General features: G+C 36.3%; 1 protein-coding gene across 2 annotated transcripts in view; it reads left to right on the forward strand.

The window, feature by feature from the left end:
- The first annotated feature begins 1,548 nt into the window (after nucleotides 1–1,548).
- Nucleotides 1,549–22,337, forward strand: part of ARNT (aryl hydrocarbon receptor nuclear translocator) — a 68,907-nt gene continuing 48,118 nt past the window's right edge. The window contains exon 1 of one of the 2 annotated variants that reach the window (XM_065904746.1): nucleotides 1,549–1,709. In XM_065904746.1, coding sequence (XP_065760818.1) covers nucleotides 1,685–1,709 — 25 coding nt within the window. In that variant the 5' untranslated portion in view covers nucleotides 1,549–1,684. Of the gene's footprint in view, nucleotides 1,710–2,354; nucleotides 2,393–22,337 lie in introns of those variants that run through there. The other variant, XM_065904755.1, reaches the window with a different exon arrangement.

The following is a 22,337-nucleotide window of genomic DNA, read 5'->3' on the forward strand; positions in this document are numbered from 1 at the left end:
TTTATGGGTGAAAACATCTGTGTCATTCTGGAAAACATTACTTTGTATTTATTCCAGAAAAATACATTTCTTGGCAATGGGGTTATGTATTTGACTTAAATTGACTTAAAAGCTTTGTTGGCTTTCCAAGTCACTGATGAAATTTCCTAATAGTCAGGGAGTAGTGGGGAAAGGACAAATCTGTGCTAACCCAATAAAATCCAATATTTAGGTATTTGTAATTGTACTTCCTAGTCACTCTTTTTTTTTATTGCTGCTTGGGTGAACCTTACCACATTTAAAGCCACACAATAATTTATAGTCTATAATTGCACTGCAGTCTTCTTTAATAGCTAGTTACCATTACTATGCAATTTTGACGTACTTGTTACCTTTTTTCACCACTACTTCTTATGTGTCAGTGAATTTCTTTTGAATGAATGATTTTTCTGTTTTGGGTGAGTTGGAAATAAAACACAACAAAGTGGTAACAAAGAAAATTTTAATTTTAACAAATATAAACAATAATATACAAATTATGTTAAGCTATCTTGGTCGAGATAAACTATGCTGATAACTAAATGAGAGAAATGGGTCTATGTAATCTTTGCAGTATATACACAACCTATAAGAATTCAAAGACGCTCAATAGCATAATGGGATTTCTGTTAAAACTAGAATTAAATTTACACTAGACAATTTGTGAAAGCTATGTGAAATTAAATGAGTAGATACTTATAAAGCAGTTTGAACTGTGTCTAGCTCAAAGTGCTCAATGCTTCCTATCATTAGAAAATAAATCTGCGCAGTCATTAATTCTCTACTAAAAACCTTTCACTGTCCCTGTTGTTGATCAAAGAAAGTTATATCTAATCTGCTTCACACTGCCTCCTGTTTTGGCTGTCGGTACCAGACCATAATCGCCCAGATCGTCTCACACTACCAGTTCTATGGTGGTGGTTTAGTCGCTAAGTCGTGTCCGACTCCTTGCGACCCCATTGACAGTAGCCCACATCTCTCTCTCCGTGGAATTTCCCAGACAAGAATACTGGAGTGGGTTGCCAGTTCCCTCTCCAGGGGATCTTCCCCAGCCAAGGATTGAACCTAGGTCTCCTGCAGAGATTCAAAACTTACTGAACTTTTATTGTCAGGGACAAAGATCCTTAAAAGAGGAAAAAACTAGAAAAGACTACAAATCACTAAGTGAACTTTACGCATTCAGAGTACCTAAAAAATATTTACAAAACAAAACTTATGCAGAACGGCCAACCAGGCGAATCCGCCACCCAGGGAAGCTTTTTAGTAAAATTGTTTTTCATTGACGTCACACGATCACTGACCTCTAACTCAGAAGGGCGGGATTAGGGAGACAGCTGGACTTCTTTCTCGCCCACCCTCCTCCACAGGACGGGCTGGCGGCTCAGCGGCCAGCCCGCCCTCTGATAGATTTTGGATTTCATTGGTCAGTTTTCCCGAAGAGGCTGGCTTTGAGGCTGACCCCGCCCTAGAGGTGGGGTCTCTCCGCGGTAGGGGCTGGGGACGGTGGGGGTTGCCGCAGCCGCCATCTTGGATTCCGCGGTAGCGGTGGCGGCAGTGCGGCGCCGCGTCTGGGGAGTGGCTCTTCCCTCCCCCTCCCCCCCGGTTCCGTGGCGGCGGCTCCTCCCACTGGGGGGGGGGTGGTGCGGCGGCAGTGGCATCTACGGCCATGGCGGCGACTACTGCTAACCCCGGTGAGGAGACGGAGGACTGGGTTGCCTGTAAAGGAGGAGGGGCTGAAGGGGTTGGCAGCTGGGGAGACCCGGGGCTGAGGGGCCGTAGTTGGGGCGGAGGGCGCTGGGACGCGCGGGGGCGGCTCTGGGGCGGTGGGGGAGGGGGGAACCTGGGGGAGGGGCCCGACCCGGGGGAAACGGGGGAGACCCGAGGTCGGGGGAGGGAGCAGGTGGGTGGTAGTTGGGGATTCCTTGCCCGGAGGTCTGTCGGAGCGCCAGTCCGCGCGGGGCTGGCCCGCCTCCACTCTGGTGGCGGCGTTCTGCTGTGCGTTGTGGTCTGTCCACTCTGCCCGCTGTGGACCTGCTTGATGCCGAGTTAACTGTGGGCAGAGTGGCTCATTTTACTTTAAAAGTAGTTTGGGCTTATAAACGCTGGACCGCGTTGCCGTTTAGCTGAGATGTTACTTCCAAACGTTTAGATTTTAAAGTTTCAAAATCTTTGAATTTATATTCAGTTTCTTAAAAACAAACAAACCTGTATTCCCCCCCGAGGGGGCTATCCTTTGAAAGTTGAGTTTATTATTAAGAGGTGCCTCTAGTGTCATAAGCTGCTGAACGCTGAGGTTTGTGTAATGTTTGAGTTTCAGGATAGATCTTGCCAACCAACAGCAAGCATCCGGGACCCCAAGTTGAAATCTTGTTAGGTGGGTCGAGGTAGTCCCCATTCTTTAAGTTCAGTTCATGCTGTGTCTCAGTGAACATCTCTTCTATAGTGAGAGCTTGAACATTAAAAAAAAAAAATTAACCAGTCATGTCTCAGACCTAGAATAGGGTGTAGTGCAACAGGTCTGGACAGATCGGGTTTTGAAATTCCTAGTTCCAGTCCTCTTTCCAGTACATTACAGTTATTTCTCCCTGGGAAGTTATTTCATTTTAGGGATCCTAGTTTACTTTGCTGACCTTGGCCATTTCTTAGAAATCTTTATCTTTGATAGCTTCAGAAAAGAAGAGGTGGGGATGAGTAACTTGAAAATACAGTAGTGGGAGGGCTTCACTGCTCTTCCCTTGTTAAAATTTAAATGGATTTTTTTCGTGCCTCTGAAAGGCAGCAGTATTTTGCAATACCCCGGTTTTGCTATTACAGTTGAATCACTGTGAAATTTACTGTCTTTCCTACCATGTTTCTGGGAACAGAACTATTTAAAGAAGTTAATTTGCCACATGTCAATATCATATGTTAAAATCTTTTTAGTTTTTTCCTTTTAAAGGAAAAGGAGATAAAGTTAATGGCTAAACTTCCATTGCAGGAAGTGCTGAGTGATGGAATAAAATTGGAAAGATGCTATTATGGCAAACCTGACCTTGAAGTAAAATGACTTATTTGTTAACTAGGGAGTAAATAAACAAGATTTTAAACTAACACATTGCAAAATACTTTTATAACCATAGTCAAGTTGCAAAGCATTTCTCTTATTAAGAGGTGGCGAAGTGAACAAGTTTAGTGCATATGTCAGAAACTTTTTTTCCAGCAGTGTAGGTGGGGTTGCTTTATTTTGTTTTGTTTTTTAAACAACAGTCACCAGAAGGACAATCTCTTAACCACATTTTCATTAGCTGATCAATATCAGCTTAAATCTGTAAGCGGAAAATAGTATTTATTTATACAGAATGGTTGCTTATGGTGGAACAGTTATTTTGTTTATTGCCCTTTGGCAGCCTGCTTCTGCAATTTTTAGATTTCTTTTTGATGTTGGAGAATTCTCCTGTAGCTTCCAAGTTATTGATCCCAAGTTCAACCATGATGTTTAAATTAGAAAGTCCATTTTCTTCCTTCACTTCTCCTTTTGCCCTTTTGTATCAAAAGGAAGAGATCAATTGTGGACTTTTGGTAGCCTGTTGCATATGAGGGCCGTAAATGTAGGGACACAGGGTGGAAATGTTCTGTGCTCAGTGAAAAGATAGTAAATGACTTTCAGGTCTGAATTCCTTGTTGCATGGTCAAACTTTTTTTTCTTAGGGTTATTTTAGGGACCAGAGACATCATACATGTTTCTTTGAGTTTTTTTTACTTTGTCTTTTTGCTAGTTAAGTTTCCCTATGGTTCTTGTTTGGTCTTTCTTCACATATGTCTGCAAAGATTTTTGGTAATAATTATTTAACTCTTCTAAGCTTCCTTTAAGGTAATCCTTAGCATTAATAACAATACTTGATCATTTTAGTTGTGTTTATAGAGTTTGACTTAGAGATTGTTGGTGGCCCTACAGAGACTTTCAGGGGACCTGGTTCCTTTGCATTTTTTACTATGTATATCTTAAAATGATGCTGGATCAAAAGAAGAGTGAGATATGGTTTATCCTCTACTCCCTGAGTTATGTTGAAGTAATAGTTCTAATGTGGTGGTGCCTTTTTTCTCTGTAATTGATAATTTTTCATATTAATTATTTTTTAATATTTCTGTTTACCATTGGGAAGCAGAAGTGTGGGTAGGTGGTCCATGAAGTCTTAGGCTATATCTTTCTTGTCTCTGGAATACTAACAATTTTGAGAAACATTTTTTAGATCATGTGACTCGTAATGCATTGGCTAAGGCACTGGTTGGGAACAGATTAGTTATTTGATTTATACTTCAGTATTCAAACCAGAGATGTGAATGAGTTTTTAGTAGTGCAGGTTTTTCCTCCCTTGATTCTGATATTCTCTTTTAACAGAGACTTCTTTTTGTGCTATTAGGTACCATTTATTGTGGGTGCAGATTGGGTAGAAGGCAAAGGAAGGAACACATGTTTGGGTTTTTAAGGCTGACATTAAGGAAAACGTTTCCTTTTCACATAGTTTTTAACCTCCTTATAGTTTTAAAGTAAATTAGCTTAATTTTTATCTATTACCTTTACTTACTTTTTTCAGATACTGGCAAAATAGGAGTGTATGCAGTATAAAATTAAGATGCCAAGATACTTAAAAAAAATTACATTCTATTGCAAAAAACTTTTTCAAAAGTGTTTAAATATATTTTACTGATTCAGCAATTGAAAAACAGTTAACATTTTTGTAAAAGAACCTTAACCCATGTACTTTCTGTTTTTAATTTTTAAAAATATTTTTCCTTTTTGTTTAATAGGTTTTACTCAGCTAGTTATTTCTGGTTGTGCCAGGTGTCTGTTATTGCATGTGTGCTTTCTCTAGTTGCAGCAAGCAGAGGCTCATCTTTGTTGTGGTGGCCTCGCTTCCCCCTGCAGTGGCTTCTCTCGTTGTAGAGCATGGGCTTTAGGCACTTGGGCTCAGTAGTTGTGGCACATGGGCTTAGTTGCACTGTGGGATCTTCCCAGACCAGGGGTTGAACCAGTCTCCCCTGCATTGCTAGGCAGACTCTTAACCACTGGACCACTAGGGAAGCCTCCCCACATACTTTTTATGCTATTCTAATTGTGGCACCAAACTGAATCTTTTCTGTTTTCTTAGAAATTAAGAAGTAGATACTGCTGTATTCTTGGAATTCTAGTTTTCTTGTTTTTGAAATAGTGGTCTCTCACTTTAGTTATTTGCATTCCGGTCCTACTTCTCTACTCATCACTAACAGATGAGAATAATATGTTGTTTTATGGATGCTTTGTGAAAGTCTTCTGTGATGACTTTCTTCTAAGGTATTAACAATGGGGATTTCCACAGTGCCAAGTGATGGTTGATTTTCAAAAAACTAAATTGCAACACTCAAGGAAACTAAACCCCCTTTTCCTTGATTTTACTTAGGCTGTGACATTTGGGGCATATTTAATTTCAAAACTGGTAAAATTTGAATTCTTTTTTTTAAACTTTTTTTTTTTTTAATTCATTTATTCGGCTGCACCAGGTCTTAGTTGCAGCATATGGGATCTAGTTCCCTGACCAGGGATCGAACCTGGGTCCCCTGCATTGGGAACTCAGAGTCTTAACCACTGGGCCAGCAGGGAAGCCCCAAAATTTGAATTCTTGATTGGGGAAACTCTCTTTAAAACCATGGTGGCTCAGCTCATAAAGAATCCGCCTGCAGTGTGGGAGATCTGGGTTCAATCCCTGGGTTGGGAAGATCCCCTGGAGAAGGGAATGACTATTCACACCAGTATTCTGGACTGGAGAATTCCATGGACTGTATAGTCCATGGGGTCACAAAGATCCAGACAAGACTGAGTGACTTTCACTCACTCACTTTTTTCCCTTCAGGTTGTTTACAATGGTTGTTTTAAATGTTAATTCCCCTGGTGGTATAGCCCTGTTATAGAGGTGAAAGGGTGACATTTCTGTCAGTGTTATCCAATGTTTCTATGGTTGTATAGCTGATTCCCTTTAAATATAACTGAAGGGATATATTTAAAGCTCTTGTGAAATGCAAGACCTGAACTCAGTGGAGTTTCTTTGGGCCCATCATTCACAGACAATGATAGGTCCTGCTTGTAGAGCTATTTGTTCTTAAGAACGCTGCTTAACATGCCATGATGATTTGAATAAGTAGACATTAACCATTGTTGAATTTGGATTCAAGATAACCTCTATCATGGAACTTCCTGGTGGTCCAGTGGTTAAGACTCCAAGCTTCCAATGTAGGGGGCACGGGTTGGATCCCAGGTCAGGGAACTATGATCTCACTGGCTGTGTGGTAAGGCCAAAAAAAAAAAAAGATAACCCCTATCATTTTACTCGTAAGGAAACAAACCTAGAGAAAGGAATGGGCACATTTATTAAACATGTATTAAGTTCTTACTGTATACCAGGCTGTACTTTTCCTGTTTTGTTGGCTATTATGTATGTTAGAAACCATCTCTCAGTTTCCAAATAAATTATTTCAGTTTGCATCTCTTTTCATCATTTCTTTGTTTTGTATTTGCCCCTTCACATTTTTCTGTAGTTGAGTAGACAAACTAAATTTATTACTTTAACAACTTTTTAAAAGAAGATTTTTGTTGTGGACCATTTTTAAAGTCTTCATTGAATTTGTGACAATATTGCTTCTGATTATGTTCTGATATTTTGGCCATGAGGCATGTGGGATCTTACCTCCCTAACCAGGGATTGAACCTACACCCCTTGCTTTGGAAAGTAAAGTCTTAACCACTGGATGGCCAGGGAAGTCCCTGATTTCAACAACTTAATTACAGTTTAAGTTTCATGAGAGCAGGACCTTTATCTTCCTTGTTCACCACAGTACCCGTCTACTCTCAGGGGTGCCTAGTATGCTGAGTAAATATTGAATAAGTGAGTGTTGTAAAACCTGGCATTGGAGATTTATATTTTTATGCACTGTTAACATGAAAATACCTTTGAAAGGATAACAATTAAACCATAACATCATGAATTCATTTATAATAGCTAACATTAATAATTATAGGTCACTTATTCCAAATATATCATCTCTCTTAATCCTCATATATATTATCTCATTTAATCTTTGTAAGAATCCTATGAGGTATGTATTAATATTCTTGTTTTTAGATGTGGAAACTAAGGCACAGAGCAAATGATTAGTTAGTCTGAAGTCACATAGCTTGTAGGGGTAGAGACAGTTTTCTTGGGGGGGTGAGTAGCGACATTGTGATTGCTGGCAGTCCATCTACACAAATTTTTTTAATAGGCATTTTAAGATCGTTTTTTTAATTAAGGCTTAGTTGTACAATATATAAGTTTCAGGTGTAGAACATAGTGATTCATGGGTTTTATTCAATTTATAGCTGTTAAGCATTGGTTGTATGCCCTTTTTTGTACTGTAGATCCTTGTAGTTTGTTTTATATGTAGTAGTTTGTACCTCTTAATACGCTACCATTATCTTATCCCTCCCTTCTTCCTTCTCTCTACTTCTGCCAGTTTGTCTTCTGTATCTGGGAGTCTGTTTGTCTTTTGTTATATTCACTAATTTTATTTTTTAGATTCTACAATTAAGTGATACGTACAGTGTTTGTCTTTCTCTGTTTGACTTAAGTTACCTAGCATAATACCGTCCAAGTCCATCCATGTTGTTGCAAATGGCAAAATTTCTTTCTTTTTTATGGCTGAGTAGTATTCCTTTGCATATGCATACCGCATCTTCTTTATCCATTTATCTGTTGATGGGTGCTTCTGTGCTTCTTAGGTTACTTCTATATTTCTAATAATGCTGCTGTGAACATTGGGGTGTATGTATCTTTTTGAGTTAATGTTTTCTTTATCTTTTGGATAAATACCCAGGAGTGGAATTGCTAGGTCATATGGTAGTTTTATTTTTAGGGTTTTTTTGAGAAACCTCCATACTATTTTCCATTGTGGCTACACCATTTTAGCCACTGTAGAAAATAGTATGAAGGTTCTCATTTCTTTACAGCCTCACCAACATTTATTGTTTGTGGTCTTTACATGGTCAGTATTCTTAACTGCTAAGGTATATGACTTTCTCCATTGGACTTAAAGTCACTTCCTACAGAAGTGTAGCACAATTGATTCTTCTTAAGGAGGAGGGTGGGGTATTGTCTTTTTTTGTAGATGAAGGTGAAATACCACATTTGGCAGCCAGCATAGCACAGCTGCTTGGATGGAGAGATGAGTGCACAGTGCTGAAAAATTTGCTGGAGAAGTTTTGCAGTTCTTGAAATCTTTTCTGTAACATCCTTTATTCATAATTGTTTTTCAGCTCTTTAAATGACTTTAAGATTCTTACTGGAATCTTTCTCCTGGTTCTTAATAATCCATAACTGTGCCTTTTTGATGAACTTTTTGAATTTGGCCTCAGAAACAGTGCATTGCTCACTTTTTCTCACTGACTTCCTTCTTTGTTCCTTAGGCCTGCTCATTTTCTTTCTCTTGTTCATTGTGCTTCTCCAAGTCTCACTCTTAGGACTGGAACTCTTAATTGATTAGTTAGTAAGCCAGTCAACTTCCTTCATTTCTGTTTGCCCATCATCTGCCTAAATTAAACATTTATTTGGTAACTACTGTATCTCCTTCCCTTCATTTATATTTTATGTATTGAAGACTTTCCAAAATGTTTATTCCTGTCTTTTCACATAAGCTTATTTCTTGTATTTTCATCTGTCTAAAAAAAATCTCTTTTTGAATAATCCTTAACATGTTATTTATTATATATGTACAGGTATATGGGCTTCCCTAGTGACTCAGCAGTAAAGAATCTGCCTGCAATGCAGGAGATGCTGGAGACATGAGTTCAATCTCTGGGTCAGGAAGATCCACTGGAGGAGGGCTTGGCAACCTACTCCAGTGTTCTTGCCTAGAGAATCCAATGGACAGAAGAGCCTGGAGGTCTACAGTCCATGGGGTCACAAAGAGTTGGACATGACTGAAGTGACTGAGCACTATACAAGTATATACCTACTCCAGCATTCTTGCCTGGAGAATTCCAGTATTCTTGCCTGGAGAATTCCATGGACAGAGGAGCCTGCAAGGCTACAGTCCGTGGAGTTGCAAAGAGTTGGAGTTGAATGAGTGACTAACACTTTGCCAAGTTCTATATATGTGTGTGTGTGTATATATATATGTGTGTATGTATATATAGATATGTAGTCACCAGTATTTCTTTCAGATTTGCTGCCCTTCCTAACTTTTCTGAATCTTTCATGACTATCAGTTTTTCCAGTTCCCCAGGCCAAGTAACTAGAAGTGTTTGGATTCTTTTATGTTTTTATCAGATTTGTTATCACATCTTGTTTTTTTTTCCATTTACAAAAAGCATTTTAAACATATAAGAATATTAAAGCATATAAAGCATTTTAACTATATAAAATATATACTTAAAATAGTTATTTATTTTTTAATTAATTTTTATTGGGGTATAGTTGATTTACAATGTTATGTTAGTTTCTGCTGTTTACAGTAAAAGTGTATTTGTTATACATATGTTCACTCTAGTTTAGAGTCTTCTCATATAGATCATTACAGAGTATTGAGTATAGTTTCCTGTGCTATACAGTAGGTATTTAATAGTTATCTATTTTATATATGTTGTTGTTTATTTTAGTTGCTAGTCATTTTCAACTCTTTTGCGACCTGATGGACTGTAGCCCACCAGGCTTCTCTGTCCATGGGGTTCTCCAGGCAAGAATGCTGGAGTGGATTGCAATTTCCTTCTTCGGGGGAGTCTTCCTGACCAGGGAGTGAAGCTGCATCTCTTGTATTGGCAGGCGGATTCTTTACCACTGAGCCGCCAGGAAAGCCCCGTTTTATATATAGTACTGTGTATGTGTCAACCCCAGTCTCCCAATTTATCCCTCCCCCCCTTTCCCCTTTGGGAAGCATACGTTTGTTTTTTACATCTGTGACTCTTAAAATAAATTTATTTAAACATATATATTAAGTTATTTTAGTAAAAATTTTCCATACATATATTTAAAGACTTGGTTTTACATGATTTGTTTTAAAAACAGCAGTACTCTACCCCCTTCTCTGGTGACATCTGTTTTTTTTTTTTTTCTTTCTTTTAACCAAACTTAATTTTTTATTAACTGGCTCAGAAATAGAAGACACGAGTTTTTAAACTGAAGAAGCCAGAACAATGAATGAAAACTCAACTACTCAAGACACATTATTACGACATTTCAGAATCAGATACAAAGAGTATTTTATAAGCTCCAGAGAGGAGAAAATTGATCAGTGAAAAATAATAAGCAATCAGATGGTCAATGTATGACAAAACCCACTGAAATGTTGTGAAGTGATTGGCCTCCAACTAATAAAATAATATTAAAAAAAAAAATAATCAGATGGTTTTGCTTCTCTGTATAGTAATCACACTGGAAGATAGATGACAGTGGAGTGGTGCCTTCCAAATTCTGAGGGAAAATAATTTCCACGTTAGAGTTCCATAGCTAGGCAAACTATCAGTGAAGTGGAAGAAAGATATTTTCACATACTCAAGGTCTCCTTTATACTCTTTGCCAGGAACTTCCTGGAGGATGAGCCTCTCTGGTAAATGAGAGTATACCAGGAAAGTAGTGGTAATGTGAGTTGCTTCAGTTGTGTCTGATTCTGTGATCCCATGGACTGTAGTCTGCCAGGCTCCTCTGTCCATGGGACTCTCCAGGCAAGAATACTGGAGTGGGTTGCCATTTCCTTCTCCAGGGGATCTTACCAACCCAGGGATCAAACCTGGGTCTCATGTGTTGTAGGCAGATTGTTTTAACCTTTTGAGCTACAGGGAAGATCTTTACCAAGAAAGAGGACACAGGAAATACAGGGAAGGAGTACAATAGGATACATCCCTTTTACATACATTGTTCTTAGTTTCCCTGTTTTTAGTTTGGTAACCTCACTTTCAACTTTGCCTGGTGTTCCCCAGGCCAGAGGATCTCTGGTTTAGTTCACACTCTTCCAGAGAATAAATCAGTTTTTGACTGGGTTGAGGAGGGGCATTTTCCCTTTTGAAAGAAACAGAGGATCTGGAAATTGACCTACTGCTTAAACAGTTATTGAACTAATCCTTATTTTAGCTTTCATTTGCCCTCCCCTGTACCCTCCCCCAGGAGCACCCAGAGTCACCAGTTCCTGAGTCTGGGGCATTCTCATATGTAAATAGAGTTGGTTTTTTCCTTTGCTTTTTCCCTTACTGGTTTAGAATTCAATTCTTATGGTCTCCCAAAGGTAGTGGTCCCAGCTTCCATAAATTTATTATTCTTTTCTTTCATCCATTTTCCCCCCCATTTATATAGTTCTGTATCTTGTGTAAAATTGTTTTTCTCCTTTATGTAATTTCTCCTTTATGTAATTTGAGGTGGTGGGGGCAGAAGAGAGTAAAAGTAGGTGTATATACATTTAAAATACTATTCTTATTCAGAAGTTACATAGTTTAAAATTTTGTAAGTTCCTTTACCTTTTCATCCTGCTATCCTAATTTAGGCCTTTTATCACCTCATTTTTGGTTAGTCTAATTTGTTTCTCTGCTTCTATTCAAATTTTAAATCTGTCAGATTGATCTTTTAATTTATATTGTCACTCTTAAAGGTATGTTTTGTCTTTCAGTTGCTTATTATTATTATTTTTTTCATTTATTTTTATTAGTTGGAGGCTAATTACTTTACAATATTGTAGTGGGTTTTGTCAGTTGCTTATTGAATCAGATTTAAGATTTCATCTTGACCTTCAAGGCCTTCTCACAGTTGGGTAGCGGTTGACATGTTATATTTTCTGCCAAATACAGATTCTGTGCTTCTTCATAGGCCTGTTTGCCTACAGCTCCTCACAGCTGTTTTCATACCCCCCCACCCCCATTATGATTTGCTCATCTTCTTTTGTGTATATGGGACACCTTTTTCCTCTTCTTCACTTTTTCTGAGGTCCAGCTTGACCTGCCTTTCTGAAACTTCCTGGCTGGCTGGCTGGCAGCTTTGTTTCTTTTAGTTTTCCTTCCTGTTGAGTATCTTCTCTGTGCTAGGGACTGTGTCAGGCTTTAATTTAAACCACCTCAATTATCTTTTCTTTCTCTAAATTTCTCCAACTCTTAGATCCCATTTAAACCTATTATTGAAAGTATGGAATTTATTTTTTAAGGGAAAATTTTGTTTTTTCTTAAGAAAGTTACATATACTAACTTTAAAATTTATAGGGTGAAATAGAAAAAGTTAATAGCGATAATATATAAAATAAACTCAGCCTTATTAATAATAGAGAAATCCACATCAAACCAACAATGATAATTATTTTATACCTAGAAAATTAGTAAAACTTTGAAGGATTGCCAAGATCCAGTGCTTCTGGAGCTATGGATAATTTATACTGTTGGTGAAGTTCTTAATTGGAATGACCAAAATGACAACCCACTCCAGTACTCTTGCCTGGAAAATTCCATGGATGGAGGAGCCTGGTCCTCCAGGCTTTGCGACCCCAGCCCATGGGGTCGCAAAGAGTTGGACACGACTGAGCAATTTCACTGGTTCAGTGATCTTGGAGAGTAATGGGCAAAGTTTTAAATGTGCTTCTTTAGATTCAGAAAGTCATTTTCAGAAATTTTTTGTTGTAGGTAATCTTGGCATATGTGCTTAAAAATATACAAGGATATTTGATGAAACATTTATGATAGTGATAGCTTGAATGTCATAAGTATGTGTGTGTGTATGTGTGTTAGTCGCTCAGTCATGTCCAACTCTTTGCAACCCCAAGGACTGTAGCCCACCAGGTTCTTCTCCAGGCAAGAGTACTGGAGTGGGTTGCTGTTTCCTTCTCCAGTCATAAATATATGTTCTGTGAAATACTGTGTAACTGTTAAAACAGAATGAACTAACAGTATTTATTGATGTGACATACCTTCTAGAATACATTGTTAATTGGAAAATAAAAGTTTCAGAATAAATATGATATAGTTCCTTTCCCTTTGTTATGTAAATACATAGTGTAAAGAAAAGATCTGGAAGGATTCATAACAAAATGTTAACAGCAATTTCCCGTGGCAGAAATTGGGGTGTATGTACAAAAGACTTTACTGTTGACAGTTTGTTTTTGTATTGTTGGAATATTTTTAGAGACTTCTACATCTTATTTTCTGTATACCCCTATTTTAATACATTACTTTTTGTAATGTAAAAATTAGTAATGGCCAAATCAGTTAGCCTTTTTAGTGTTCGATGTATTTTTACAAAGCTACTATTTAAGGAGTACTTACAGTGTGTTAGGCACTGGTCACATTTAGTATCTAATCTTCCCCGAAGGTAGGTACTGTTATAGCTGCATTTTACAGATAAACCCTGAGAGATTAAATAATTTGCCCAAGGTCATACATGTAGTAAGTGGTAAGCCTAGGATTGGAATCTAGATTTCTATCACTTTAGAGTTTGAGCTCTGTTCTTTGAGATTTTCAGTGCATGCCACACACATAGGTACATGCACATAAATTTTCTTTTTAAAACAATTGAGATGATGCATTTTCTGATTATAAAAGTAATATATGTCTAATGTAAAAGATAAAACAAAATGGATATGTAGAAAATCAAATATGGAAGTCTCTAAATGCCATTCCAGAGATAACCACTCTTAATAAGTAATTGTGTAACATTTGCTTGCTCCATTCTAGCCATGAGGTCATCCACACTATTTCTAGAATTTAACAGGCATACTCTCACCTTCAGGCGTCTGCACTCTGCCTAGAATGCATTTCCCCCAGATACCTGCATGGTTTATTCCCTTACCTTCTTCTGACCTTTCCGTAAATGCTGCTTTTTCAGTGAGGTCTTCCCTATCTAAAATTGCTTGAACTTTATATACATCTGAGTTGACTCCTCTAGTTTATTTTTTTCTGTATTTATCACTATATAACATATTGTTAGATCAAACCAAGTGAAATTGCTCTTTATCCATTTCTTATCTATAAAATGTCAGCCCAGTTTATATTTTGTTTCTTGATTTATCGTGCTCTTCTACTAGCATGCAGAATTCATAAGAGTTAGGATATTTGTCTCTTCTATTTCTTGTTTTATCTCTAGCGCTGGCAACAGTGCCTGACATATAGTAGGCATGCAATAAATTTTAAATGAATTCTTCCAGGCTTTTGATATGCATATAAGCTTATTGTATATAATTTTCTGTAGCTTATATTTCCATTTTTCCATAGTCATATGTGGTGATAGCTTTCCTTTTCAGTGATGTAGATCCACCTCAAAATTTTTTATATATTAAAATTTTTTTATTATGAGAAAATACATATAACATAAAATTTGCCTTTTTAACTTAAAAAAAAATTTATATAGTTGAAGTATCGTTAAATTACAATGTTGTGTTGATTACTGCTATACAGGAAAGTGACCCAGTTATGCATACATATATATTCTCTGTTTTAAAAATTTTTATCTATTTATTTTGGCCATGCTTGATCTTAGTTGCAGAACATGGGATCTTTGATCTTTGGTTGCAGCATGTGAACTCTCAGTTGCAGCATGTGGGATCTAGTTCCCTGGCCAGGGATCAAACCCTGACACCTTGCATTGAAAGCGTGGAGTCTTAGCCACTGGACCACCAGGGAAGTCCCTCTTTTTTATATATTTTTTAAACTATTTTTAAGTGTATAGTTTAGTGGTATTAGTATAGTCATGTTGTTGTATAGTCATTATCATTCTCTACCTCAAGAACTTTTTCATCTTATAAAATTAAAAACTCTAGCTATTAAACAATAACTCCCTGTTCCACAATTCCTCCAGTCCATGCCGCAATTCTACACTCTATGAATCTGATTATTCTACACAGGTACCTTATATAAAGCAGAATCCTGTAGTGCTTGTCTTTTTGTGAGTGATTTATTTCACTTAGCATAATATTTTCAAGATTCAACCATACTGTAGCATATTGTAGAATTTTCTTCTTTTCAAAGGCTGAATAGTATTCCATTGGATGTATATGCTGCATTTTAAAAAATCCATTCATATTGATCAACACTGGGTTGCTGCTTCTTTTTGGCTATTGTGACTAATGCTGCTTTGAGCATTGGTGGTGTACAACTGTCTCTTCAAGCTTCTGCTTTCAATTCTTTTTGTATACACCCAGAAGTGAAATTGCTGGATTATATAGTAATTCTATTTTTAATTTTTTGAGGCATCTCTATTCTATTCTCAATAGTGGTTGCAGGTTTTACATTCCTACAGTGTAGAAGAGTTTCAATCCTGCACATCCTTGTTAACACTTATTATTTTTTTGGCCATTTGTGTATTTCCTTTGGAGAAATGTCTATTCAAGTTCTTTTATTTATTTATTTTTTATTCAAATCATTTGTCCATTTTTAAATTAGGTGGTACTTTTTTGTTGTTGAGTAGAAGGAGTTCTTTATGTATTCTGTATATTAATCCCATGTCACATAAATGATTCACAAATGTTTCCTCTCATTTTGTGGGTTGCCTTTTTACTTTGTTGATAGTGTTCTTTGATGCACAGAAGTTGCTAATTTTGATGAAGTCCAGTTTAATCACTTTCTACTTTTGTTGCTTGTGCTTTTTATATATCTAAGAAATTACCAAACCCAGTGTCATGAAGCTTTATCCTGTGTTTTCTTGTGTGAATTTCATAGTTTTAGCTCTTACATTTAGATCTTTGATCCACTTTGAGTTAATTTTTGTATATGAGTAAGGAAGGATACAACTTCATTTTTTTTTCAACTTCTTTTTTTAACATGTGGATGTTCAGATTTCCACGAACCATTTGTTGAAAAGATAACCTTTCCCCATTGAATGGTCTTGGGACCCTTGTTGAAAATCATTTGATCATATATATGAGGATTTATTTTGGAGCTCTGTATTCTATTCCATTGGTCTGCATGTCTTTATATCAGTGCTACACTGTTTTGATTATGATAGCTTTGTGCCATATCATCATTTTAATGGTATTTGAGTACTCTCTTTATCCAGTATTGAAGGCAGTTATAATCCTTGGGCTTGTAAAAAAAGACATGAATAAAAGAGGTTTTGTGTTTTGAGTTTAGGTGCAGTTTATTATCAATACAATTTGGAGGTGGATTTTAGGAATAATAAGTAAAATTTTAAAAAACGTATCCAAAGTGGTTCATATTTATACAATGAAGGAATACAATGAATTATCGTTACCATTTTTTTGAGCATTTTATTATCTATTCAACTTATAATGCTGCTTTTATTATTTCTGTTTTCCTCACTCATGTTTTCAATGACTTAGTTTTATATTATTTCTTCTGTTTCAGGAAAGGAAGTCACAGTCAGAAGTGACTTTTCTATAAATCTGTGAGATTGTATTGACTGACTGAAATATTTACTAGTTGTTTTTTTTTTGTCAGTTGTATCAAATGGTGATTTTAATAAAAGGTGCTTGAGTTCAGTACACTAAGAATACTGCTTAACTATGCTACACTTGACATCACACTAAGTTCCTCTTCCATTTAAAAGGAGCTAATCTTAGAAAATTAAATCCAGAGTATTTTGAAGGAATCACGCATCATTATTGTATTAGTTCCTCAGGCCTGTAGTGACGAATTATCACAAGCCGGAGGGCTTAAAACAACAGAAATGTATTCTCTCGCATCTCTGGAGGCTCTGAGTATGTATTGAAGGTGTTGATAGATGTGGTTTTCTCTCTTCTGGCTTCTGGACGCATTACCCAGTCTCTGTCTCTGTATCTGAGTGTCCCTCCCCTTGCTTTTGGAAAGGTATCAGTCACTGGATTTAGAAACCATCCTAATCCAGCATGACCTCAATTTTCACTAATTATGTCTTCACAGACCCTATTTCCAAATAAGATCACATTCTGAGTCTCTGTGGACATGCATTTTTTACATTCTTCCACCCACAATTTATTGAGCAAGATTTATTCCAGGAATTCAAGCATTGGTCAACCTGAGAAAACCTGTCCGTGTCATTATCAAACTAAAGGAAAAGAAAAATGATTGTATTAATAAATACTTTACAAAAACATTTGTTTCTGATTTAAAAAAAATCCATTTCACTGCAATAAGCAACCCACGCATTGCAATTAGAGAGTAGCTTCCACTGTCTGCAACTAGAGAAAAGCCCACACAGCAATGAAGACCCAGCACGGCCAGAATAAATAAATGAAGAAAGAATACTATTTTTGAAAGAAGATCCATTATAGGAGCTTCCAATAATGTTAAGATGTTAATGTTATAATGTTAAGATGTCAGTTCTAAGTTAGTGCAATTTAGTTTAGTTTAGTCAGTGCAATTCCAATGAAACAACCCAACTTTAAAAAAAAAATAAATTAAAAAGATTCTTAACTTTTTTTTTTAACATGGACTTCTACGACTGGTGAAATCTGTTGAAGCCCTTCAACCTCATTGGATCGTTGTAGAAATAAATGAGAGGCATACAAGTTGCTCAGCACAGTGCCTGACACACAGTGAGGTCTTAGGAAAAAATCACTAATTATCCATGCACTCACTGTAAAACCAGGAGTAATACTTTTACTTTGAGGCTTTAAAAGTTCTTGTCACACCTTTGTGTTGCACCCAATCCAGAATATTAGTAAAAAGCTCCCCTGGTCTGGGCCAAGTTGGAGCCCCTAGTGAGGAGTGGAAAGACACAGGCACGTGGGAGGAAATGTTGGTGAGCTGGTGGTGCAGGGCCCCAGGCCCCAGGCTCACCCTGAGGTGTGGCTTGTTCTCCCTTTTGGGCCCTTAGAATGTTAGTGCACAAAATAACACTATATAGTATGAAAAAATCAATTTTATTAAAAATATAGTTATCAAAATAGGAGAAATTACAAGTTTGTAATGCAGTAATTAATGTTTGTTTATTAACACAATAATATGTAGTGACAAGCCTAATACTATACTCTCAAAATAGTATTGAATAACAATTCTGGATGTTTGTATTAACTATCATGTGATATGAAAGTACCTGATTTCTGTTGATGACAAAGTCATAGATAACTGCTGAAACTACTGTGTTTTACCTTACTTTCATGATTGAAGGAAATGCTTAATTTCAGTTAATGATTAATGAGAATAAAACTTTTCTCCATCCAAGTTGAAGAGTAGGTTTTATCCACTGACCCACAGATCAAGAGCCCTTGCAATAATGCAGTAAATGAAGAAAACTAAATAGTGTATAAGTGTATAAAACTAAATATTGAATAAGGAAAGGTAAAATAATCATTCCTTGCAGATGTGATTATGTATTAAGAAAATCCAGTAAACTAAATGCTTTTAGAGAATTAAAGTTATTTGAGTACATAAACACACTGAAGTCAGTAGCTTTCTTTTATTCTAGCAATAACCAATTAGAGGTTATAATGGAAAAGATTTTATTCCAAGATATAATAGTATTAAGAGCTATAAAATACTTAAAAATAAGACGTATGTGAGGCAAACTGTAAAATTTTATCAAAGGGCATTAGGAAATGTCTAAATAAATGTAAGATGTACCATATTCCTGGATGATGAAATGAAGTACCATACTACTGTTCCTTCAAAGTTCTTATATAAATTAATGTAATTTAGTTAACCTTAAGAGTTTTTTGTTATTAGAACTTTACTTAAATTTTAAATTTCAAAAGGAAGGTGAAGTATCTGACATTAAAATGTTTTTAAAACTTTTAAACTTTTTTTGAGATGATTTTAGATTCATATTCAGTTATGAGAAATAATACAGAGATCCCCTACCCTTAAGCCAGTTTCCCCCAGTGGTTTTATCTTGCAAAACTATAGTGTAATATCATGAACAGGATATTTACATTGGTACAGTCAAGATACAGAATATTTCTGTCTTCATAAGGGTCCCTTGTGGTACCCTTTTAAAGCAGCATCTGCCTTCCTTGTACTTCTACCCTCTCCTTAATCCCCAGCAACTACTAACCTGTTTTCTATTTCTGTAATTTTGCTATTTCAAGAATTTTCTATAAATGGAATTGTACAGTATGTACAGTTTCTCCGGTCTTTGAGTATTACAAATAAACGTGTATAAACATTTGGATACAGGTTTTTCTGTAAATACAAGTCTTCACTTTTCTGGGATAAATACCTGCAAGGGCAGTGGTGGATTGTATGTTGATTGAATGTTTAGTTTTTAAAGAAACTACCAAACTATTTCCCAGAGTGGCTGTATTATATTATATTCTTACCAGCAGTATATAGTGATCTTTTTTGGTATCTTTCCTATTTTTTTTATTAGTATTATTTTTAGTCATTTTAAAGGGTATGTTTTAGATCTCATTGTGGCTTTAGTTTGCATTTCCCTCTTGTCTAATGACGTTGAACATCTTTCCATACACTTATTTACCATTTGTGCATCAATGATGCAATGGACATGAACTTGGGCAAACTTTGGGAGATGGTGAGGGACAGGGAGGCCTGGTGTGCTACAGTCCATGGGGTCGCAAATTTGGACACGACTGGGCGACTGAACAATCTTTGGTAAAATGTGTGTTTCAGACTTTTGCTTTATTACTGTTGAGTTTTGAGAGTTCTTTTTATATTCTAGTTACAAGTCCTTTGTTGCAATGTTTTCTCCCACTGTGTAATTTGTCTTTTGATCCTCTGACAGTCTTTCACAGAGCAGAAGTTCTTAATTTCAATGATGTCCAGTTAATCAGTTTTTCATTTCCTGGATCGTGTTTTTGGTACTTACTCTGAGAACTCTTTGCCTAGTCCCTGGATCCTGAAGATTTTCTCTGAAAGTTACATAGTTTTACATTTTACATATAAGTCCATGATTCATTTTGATTAAATTTTGTAATAAGGAGTCAAGGGTGGTTTTTTTCCTACGGATGTCTAGTTGGTCTAGCACTATTTGTTGAAGAGACTATCTTTCCTCCGTTGAATTGCTTTTGCACTTTTGTCAAAATCATTTGGGCATATTTGTGTGAGTGTTTCTGGGTTCCATTGATCCAAGTGTCTGTGACTCTGCTAGGATTGCACAGTCTTAATTACTGTAGCTATATTAGAAGTCTTGAACTCAGGTAGACTTTTTTTCTCCCACTTTGTTTTAGCTATTATAGTTTCTTTACCTTCCCATATAAGTAAGTTTTAGAATGGTCATGTTTATATCTTCAAAAATATCTTGGTAGTATTTTGATAGGAATTGCATTAAATTTGTGTATCAGTTTGAAGAGAATTTACATCTTTTGTTGAGTCTTCCAGTCCGTGAATGTGATAAGTCTCTCCATTTGTTTAGATCTTTCATTTCTTTCATCAGCATTCTTTCAGCGTACAAATCCTGTGCATTTGTTAAATTCGCATTTAATTATTTTTTGGAAGGGTTATGAATGGTTTTGTGCTTTAAAATTTTTATGTCCATGTATTAATTGCTGGTATATAGAAACAGTTGAGTTTTGTGTTCTTATCTTGTATACTGCAGCTTTGCTGAATTCACTTGTTTGTTCTAAGAGGTTTTTTTTTTTTGTTTTGGTAGGTTCCTTAGAATGTTCTACAAAGACAATCATGTAATCTGCAAATGGGGGTGGTTTTTTATTTTTTTCCTTTTCATCTATATGCCTTTTATTTCCTATTCTTGCATTTTTTGCACTGGCTAGAACTTCCCATACTGTGTTTAAATAAGTGATAAGAGTGAACTTTTTTTTCCCTCATTCCCAGATCTTAGGGAAAAGCTTCATCTTTCACTGTTAAGTATATGGCAACCTGCTCCAATATTCTTGCCTGGAAAATTCCATGGACAGAGGAGCCTGGCGGGCTACAGTCCATGGAGTTGTAAAGAGTTGGACATGACTGAGCTAGTGAGCGCGCACGCACACGCACGCACACACGCACACACACACACACACACACACACACACACACACAGTGGTAGTTTTTCTTTCTTCCCTTTTTGTAGATACTTTTGTCAAGGTAAAGACATTTCACTTTAGTTTTTCTGTTTTTGTCAGAATGGGTGTTTAATTTTAGGAAATACTTTTTTTTTTTTAATAACCCATGGATTTTATTTTTTTTCACTTTTTAAATTCTTTTTTACCCCTGCCTGTTGCACTTCCCTCTCACCCTGCAACAAATACTTTTTATACATAGGCTGATGTGATAATTATTTTTCTTCTTAACCTAGTAATGTGTTGATTGATTTTAACTGTTTAACCAGTTTGCTTTTCTTGAGTAAATCACATTTGGTTACACTGTACAATTCTTTTGCATATTGCCAAATTCTTGTTTGATAAATTCTGTTTGCTAATATTTTGTTAAGAATTTTTGCATCTATTTTCCTAAGGAATATTGATCTTGGGCTTTTGTTTTGTTTTTCTACTGTCTTTGTTTTTTGTATCAGATTTATACTACCTTCATAAGATCAACTGGTAAGCATTCCTCAACTAGTTTCTGGAGGAGAGTGTGTAAAATTGCTGTTTATTCTTTAAATGTTCAATAAAATTCTCCAGTGAAATCATCTAGACCTAGAATTTTTTTTTAAGAGTTCTTGAAATATGAATTCAGTTTCCTAGTAATTATGGGACCATTCATATCACCTGTTTTGTGTTTGTTTAGTTGTTTAAGTTTGTGTTTCTGTTTGTTTCTTTTAAATTTTTATTGTTTTGTTTGGCTTTGTTGAGCCTTCGTAGCTGCATGTGGGCCTGTTCTAGTTTCTCTCGACACAGGGGCTGCAGAGCGCAGGCTCAGTGGCTGTGGCGCGTGGGCGTGGCTGCCCCGTGGGGTGGGGCCTTCCCAGTGGAGCGCATATCCCCAGCATTAGCAGGTGGGCTCTTTACTGTTGGACCACCAGGAGAGTTCAGTTTGTGTTTTTTCAGGAATTGTTCCTTTTGATCTAAGTTGTCAGATTTATGTAAGTTAGTATTCTCAGTTATCTCTTTGATTTCTTCGGGGTCTGTCGTGATAATTCCTGTTTCTTCCCCTGATTTTGGTAGTTTGTGTATTTTTGGTCTGGTTTGTCAATGTTATTGATCGATTTAAAGAACTCGTTTTATTTTTAAATTGTTCTTCTGTTTTACAATTTATTATTTTATGTCTTTCATTATTGCTTTCTTTTTTATTGTTTTGGGTTTATTTTGTTCATTCTTTTTCCCCAAAGACAGTAGTTTTAATTCAGCTTCAGAAAAAGCTGTCACGTGAATTTGGATTAGAAAACATGACAATTAAGAGATTTGGTTTTTCTGGAAACACAAGGAAGAGAAATAACCCTTAATAGGTTCAATGATAATTTTCTGGATCTTCCTTTTGTATCAAAAGCTATACATCTCCCCAAAGCACCTGCTCCAAGAGTTAGTTTACTCTTTTTATCTCT

The sequence above is a fragment of the Muntiacus reevesi genome, chromosome 1, assembly GCF_963930625.1.
Source record: "Muntiacus reevesi chromosome 1, mMunRee1.1, whole genome shotgun sequence".
NCBI lineage: Eukaryota > Metazoa > Chordata > Mammalia > Artiodactyla > Cervidae > Muntiacus > Muntiacus reevesi.